At 37.5% G+C, this 7,072-nt stretch overlaps 1 protein-coding gene across 1 annotated transcript in view; it reads left to right on the top strand.

Annotated features, from left to right (window-relative positions):
- nbas (NBAS subunit of NRZ tethering complex) overlaps window positions 1–7,072 on the top strand; it is a 158,103-nt gene that overhangs the window by 79,606 nt on the left and 71,425 nt on the right. Inside the window, exons 39-40 of the mRNA XM_016496323.1 lie at window positions 3,236–3,312; window positions 4,963–5,100. Coding sequence (XP_016351809.1) covers window positions 3,236–3,312; window positions 4,963–5,100 — 215 coding nt within the window. The remainder of the gene's footprint in view (window positions 1–3,235; window positions 3,313–4,962; window positions 5,101–7,072) is intronic.

Here is a 7,072-nt window from a genome sequence, read left to right as displayed (position 1 = left end):
TGCACTTCTTGTCAAGAGAAAAAGTGACAGAAGCAGCAGTTGTGAGTGGTGTGGCCAACCCTAGCCCCGCGCCTGCGTTATTGCGTTAAATATTTTTAACGCGTTAAACTGAACAAATTAATCGCCTGCGTTAACGTGCTAATTTTGACACCACTAAAATATATATATATATATATATATATATACACACACACACAATATGTAATTTTTAAAATTGAATTGTATATTATTAGGGCTGTCAATCGATTAAAAATGTTAATCTAATTCATTCATTCATTCATTCATTGCATATTAATTGTACATCAAATTTGGCTGAGAAATTGCCCACAAAAGATAGTTTAAAGCCATTATTGTGTTACATGAGAAAAGCATGAGAACATTTTTAATTTTTGGGTGAACAAACCTTTAAGTAGCTTCTATTACTATGGATTTTTTTTTTTTTTCCAGATTTTTTATTAATATGTTATATTAATAAAATATATATATTTTATATATAAATATATATACCCTAATATATATATTTGTTTTAAATGAAATGATACTCTAAATAAACAAACTAAAACTGCCAGTAGGTGGCAGTAAATGTTTTAATGAATAAGTTATTGAATCATTTGTTCATTCATTCAATTCATTCAAACGGCTGGTTCATTTAGGAATGAAGTAAATGGCTTTCTTTATGAGTGGGCCATTGAATCATTGGTTCACGCGATTCATTCAAAATGGCTTCAGAAATTGTGTGTTGCTTGGAGACTAAAATATAACGCAATATTAAGTTATTATTTATTGCACTGCTGTATAAAATCAATATTAAATTTGCACTCTTTATTCAGGACAAAAACAGCACTGTTGGGATATTGCTTAAGTACATCATACGATATAAATATGAGGCAGAATCTCACACAGGGGCGTTTTTCCCCAATCTCTTGAATTTTAGGGGCATATAACTGCAGGGGCGGATGCATTAATTGCATTAAAAATTAACACAACACGTTTTTTTTTCCATTACTAATTAATTAGATTAATGAGTTAAATCGATAGCCCTAATATTTATTTAGAAAATATATAATATTTTTTTATTTATAAATGTACTTATTCTATCCTGTCAGCATCAGTCACATGTATAGATTGGAAGTTTTTTTTATCCCCCTAAGTTTATACTGTGTATATTTAAAGTGTCACTCACACACATACACACTCTAGAATAGAACAGAGCACAAGTCTTTAAGTATAATGACAGCCACCATCTCTGATCATCAGCATCCCTGTGTCACTGTGTGAAGCCAAACCTCTCTAGTTTTCAATGTTAAAGGGACTTTGAGGAAGGATGTGTTAAAAGAAGCCGTCAAACAGCTGAGAACACTAAAACTGTTACTGTTAGGAACGCTACCGCCTTTGTTATTTCCACATGTGCAAGACTCCCTCAGCTCCAGCTGTTTTTGATAACATTGTCTTGCCAAGGATTGTTTGATGCGCAAAATGCCTTTGATACCATCACAGGCTCAAAATAGCTGAATAAAACCCAACACTGTATTGCAGTTCTGTGAGAAATGGGAACTGATGGGCTGCCTGAAAAATTACGCTCACGTCACCTGCTAATCGTGTTTGAGAGTCTGGCGCTGTACATGTCTGCACAGCAGTCTGCCTTTGTTTCGAACACTAACATTTCTTCTCTAGCTTTGCACCGATTTTTCTTGTGTGTGTTGCTGCAGGATTAATGAATGTTTACAATCGTCCCGACTCACACAGGCTGTTTGTGGTCAGATCTTAATTGATCAAATTTAGCCACAATCCCTGTAAGGTTTTGCTCACTGTTAAATGAGGTAAAGTTTACAAAGTTATAATTGCATACGTTCAAGGGTGGTCATAGGAAATAATCATGTAGTATGTTAGGGTGTGTTCACACTTGTAGTTCGGTTCATTTGGTTCATTTGGTCCGGACCAAAAAGGAAAATGGTACATTTGGTACTGGTCCGCTTAGCGTTCACATTGGCATTTTTGACAGCGAACCTAAAGACTCCGAACCTAAAGGCATAGTGATACGTTCACAACCTGATTGGTCGGCTTGAATGACATATATATCGTGACGGAACTTACTGAACACCCCAAACAAAAGGTTTGTTAGACTTAAAGCGGTGCTGCGGGTGTATGATATCAAAACACCCATTAACCGATCGGTCTGCTCAGCGCCGCTTTAACTCCTAGGGGTCGATGGTCGTGCCGGCGCGACTAGCTCACTTTTTTTTTTTAAGTCGAACACACCTAATGCCGTCTGCTGGACTAAGCGCACTCATTCTTGCGTGTACATATAATTGTATTTTCACCAACTGCAAACTCACAAGGATCTCATAAAAGGCACTTTACCTCATCATTGCTCCACGTTTGCCCTCTGCTCATTTTGTTTTGGTTACACCGTGCCGTCAAATCATGTCGCATCTTGTCATTACTTCCTGTTTTTGGTTCGTTTAGAAGTATTTGGTCCGTGTTGCGTTCATATTTCATTCGAACCGCACCAGAGTTCGTTTGGAAGCGGACAGAGACCCATCTTTTTAGCGGTCTCTGTCCGCTTGTTTGGTGCGCTCCAGGGTTCGGATGGCAGCGTTCACACTTACTCAAACGAACCGATTTTAATCGAATCAAACATGCCAAGTGTGAACACACCCTTAAAGTGTGTTGTGTAGATCAATTGTTGAACCATATGTTCTCTATTACTTGCTTTCAAGATGAGTCTTCTGTGTTCTTTTCATGTAGGAATTCAAGAGAATTTTTTCATGACAACCAATCAGAATATATTTGATGTTAAAATACTGCTGAGTGTCAGTATTTTGGACCAATGAGATTCCACGGTTGTTCATTTGCAGCGCCTCAGATATGGTCACCAAGCAAACAACAAAATATTCTGTGGCTTCTTGTGTCTGGTTAGGACAAAAATTTAGATTACATGAGAATGAGATTTTGCTTGTGAATAGCTTCTCGTAGCTTATTGCATTTCAAACTGGTATTTTGGTTGAGGATAAGAATATGTTCTGGGTCTGAATCTGCGTCATTCTCTCAGTATTGCTGTCACAGTCATTTCAGGTTTATACACTGCCATTGAGAGCCATAGCAGCTCATTTTCCTCCCTCTTTTTCTTCTGTCACGTCATGTAACAGTACAGCAAGGAGGTGCTTCTCTGCAGTAATAACTCTGAAATATTCATCCTTCTTTTCTCTCTCCATCTCCCCTGTCATTTCCACAGTGCTCCTTCAGCTGGCCAGTGATGCTTTTCCCAAAGATATGACACTCGCCCTAGCCTATTTACTGGCTCTACCTCAGGTGAGTCTGACTGCTCTATTTGCAGATTCTCTCTCTCTGTGACTCTGTGTGTGTCTGTGTGTGTGCAGCAGGGCATGCTTGCTGCAGATTATGGTTTTTCATAACTATTTCTCTCACTGCAGCCAGAAGCGTGCGGTATTGAAAGATAAAACCATTTAAAAGTCACTAAAATCTAATATGAAGTCTAATACCAGTTAGCCTCTGTCCTGTTACGTCCGGGGCCTCCATTTCAAAGTGTGATTGCATTTTCCTGATCTCGATTGGTTCATGCTCTAATTAAATCATCTGAAAAAGATCTTGATGGGCTTAAAATTGATAGCATGTCCCCATTGATGCCTCTCAGTTCATTATCAGGTGAAGGTGGGTTGAAATTGATGCGCTGTTAGTGTGGCCATTGTCTTCCTCTACTGCTTTAGCCTCGATGGTCCTCATGGGTTGAGTTTCTGAGGCATCCAGTCACTCATAGTACTCATCCTGATTATTATGAACATTACTGCAAGTGTCAAATGTCCCTCATGGCCTATTTCTTTGTCACTTTTAAAAAGTTATTTTATTTTATTTTTTTTTTTTTCAAACAGAGCAAAAAAATGGGCAGCCCATCTACAGTTTTAGTTACTTTAGTACTAGGGCTGTCATGATATCAGATTTTTAACTACACGATTATTGTGGTCAAAAAGAAATTCACAATGACAATCTATAACAATATCTATAGAAATCATGAAAAAAAAAATGTTTTGATTCTCCATGTTTCATCATACAAAATATACGTATGTGTACTATTCATTTTTATATATCACCTATACCGCCCCTAATTAACGCGATAACGGTTTTTCATTATTTAAATATCACGATTATCGTCAATACCGGTATATCACGACACCCCTATTTAGTACATTACGTTAAAATGAAAGTAAATCAATTTGTTTTAATATTCTATTTTATTTCATATAAAAAATAAATGCTTTTTTAGGGTTTTAGGTTCAGTTAACTGCAATAACAAGTGAAATCTGATTTTTGCAAGCCGATCCAATTCATATATAGTTCGCCATTTGTGGTGCATTGTGTTTGTGACTTCATGCCTGGATTATGATAGTTTTGAATAAACTATTCAAATTTTACATTTTTATGTTTTTATTCAATCTTTGTTCTATTATTGTTTGTTTTCTAGTTTGAGTTTAAGTTTTCATTTTAGTTCATTTTAGCATTTTAGGGTTGCCAAAGTTAAAGTGGCATTTTCATGTTTATTGAGGCGAGTTGTTTACATTTTTACAGTGTACTATGTTTAAAAGTAAAACTAAAATTAATTTGAGCTAATTTTTAATTTTTAAATAATTTGTCTCCTAGTTTTTCCTAGTTATTTTAGTTTTTATTTTGGTTGACGCAAATACTTATGTTTTTGTTAACAATAAAAATAATAACCCACAAAGTGCACAATATTGCCTCAAAGTGCCCAAAAATGGTAGTTTTTGCTCTTTTCACATATAACAAACTATGTAAAATTCACTATGTAGTTAATGAGTCAGTGGTTTTGAACTGCATACTTGTATATGCAATAGTGTTCCTAAAGATCAGTTTTGGAAACCAAATTAGATTAGTGTTCAGTGTGAACGTGTGAGTGTGAACACACCTCTTTGTCTTTTCCTATTTCAGGTGTTGGATGCTAACACGTGTTTTGAGAAGCAGCCTCCATCAGCACTGTCTCTGCAGTTAGCTGCGTATTACTACTCTCTTCAGATCTACTCCCGCCTCGCACCCTGCTTTAAAGACAAGTGCAGCCCACTTTACAGAGTAAGCGTGCACCTACACTTTTCTCTCTGTCACCCTCCATTCCACAGCCATTCTTCTTTATCTGGCATTTTAGCAACTTTCCAAACACTTACACGAGTCAAGAACAGAATTCATTAGCGATACAATAAAAGTTCTCACCTTGAAACGGACCGATAAAACGGTATCAGGCTTTTCTCTCTTTGTTTTGCCCATTTCTCTGCACATTCCACCTCTGTCTCTTTTACACAGCTCCTATGGTGTCATTCTTTTCCTCTTTTCTTGTAATATTTCAGGTTTATCTGCATTACACATGACAGCACTTTACCGCTTCCCTGCAAATTTTTGCATCTTCTCTCTGCATGCCTCTTTTCTCATTTTTCCTTTTGCTCTCTCCCTCCATTCCATTATCATAATTCCATCTTTCATCTTCACCCTCTGTTGCACCTCAGCATATCTCCCTCCTGTTCCCCTCGTAACTCTCATTCACTCTCTCTCTCTCTGTGTTATAATGATGCATGCTCCTCTCAGTTCCCTTTAAGACTTGTTAGTTAACAATGAAGTAACACTGTCTCTTTCTCTTTTCACACCGTGCTTTCTTGACCACCGGCCTCAAGAAAACCCCTCATCATTACGATGAGCACTAGCATCCTCATCATAGGTCAGCATTTACTGTATGTGCTAGTTGGCTAACGCATCAAGGCTTGAAGTTTTCTCACAGGTTTATGATGTGAACCATGGAGTTATGAAGAATTGCAGACCTGCCAAACTGTACGCGTACGCATTTTGCGTAGCGGGTACGCATTTTGACTTTAAAGAACGCTGGTACGATTTGTCACTCTAAACTACGCAAAAACCCGGTGACCTGTCCACGCGCAGTAAACAAGCAACAGAAAAAGATGAGGAGTTCAACCAATCAGAGCGTTTTCCGTGTTTTTTTTATTTCTCTCCAAACTGGCTCTGTTTGTGTGTCCGTGAGTCGTGCGCTGAGATGAGGAAACACGTGTATGGTATTTCCTGGAGTCGTGAGCTCTATTTCTTCGGTGATGCATATGTGGACTTTCTGCGCAGGGGCGCCCTCTAGTATCCAGTATGAATGAAACAGACATTACATGTGTTACTCAAAAAAATATTCAAAGGTTGGCAGGTCTGGAATTGTCAAAATGAGGCATATAATGATGATTGTAATGCAAGTAAGGATTGTGTGGCACTTCTCACAAATAGTCACATGGAAACTGCTCCTGAATAGAATGAATATCATACCTTCATGCAAATCCTTCCCAGCTAACACACGAAGTACCAGTTGTGTGATTTATTGGTGTTTTACTTTTATTTCACACGTTGCATGCTCATAGTTTCTTTTGCGCTTTAGTTAAGTGATGTACAGCGTGCGCCGCCACATTTGTGCATGCAACTGAAAAGAACTTGTTACAAAAACATAACGGACAGGATAGTTCGTTTTACTGAGGTGAGAGACTTTTTATTTCGTAACAAGTTAGAAGTGCACAAGTCGAGTTATATTGGATGAGGATTGCAGTGCCTGTAAATGTCGACACAAACTCAGACATTACATATAAATACGGTGTCACAGCTTCCAGCATTCTTAATTTACATTTTAACAGTATCTATTAAGAAGTGGAATAGATTGTAAATACAGGTGAATCCATTTTCTGTGCATACACAAAATGTTTTACAGAATGTGGCTTAGAAAAGGAGACAAATATGGAAAGAAAATGATGAGTCGGAAGTGGTTTGATGATATTTTAATATTTAGACAAAGTTTCAGTGAACACTTGGCTGCTGCTGACACAAGATTGACAGTTTGAAGACAGTTTGAAGACATTTTGTTTTAATGAACTAGACCTGCAAGCTAATTCTGTGAACTCAAGTCATTAAACTGTTTGCTCTTGTGAGATTGAAACGGTCTGTGTTTGTTTCAGAGTCTTCACAGTTCGTTTCTGAGAGCTGTCACTTAGTTTCCAGCTCTCTGCTTAGC

The sequence above is a fragment of the Sinocyclocheilus anshuiensis genome, unplaced genomic scaffold, assembly GCF_001515605.1.
Source record: "Sinocyclocheilus anshuiensis isolate Anshui unplaced genomic scaffold, SAMN03320099.WGS_v1.1 scaffold306, whole genome shotgun sequence".
NCBI classification, from domain to species: domain Eukaryota; kingdom Metazoa; phylum Chordata; class Actinopteri; order Cypriniformes; family Cyprinidae; genus Sinocyclocheilus; species Sinocyclocheilus anshuiensis.
The sequence above is the reverse complement of the archived record's forward strand: the minus strand, read 5'-3'. Positions and strand labels throughout refer to the sequence as shown.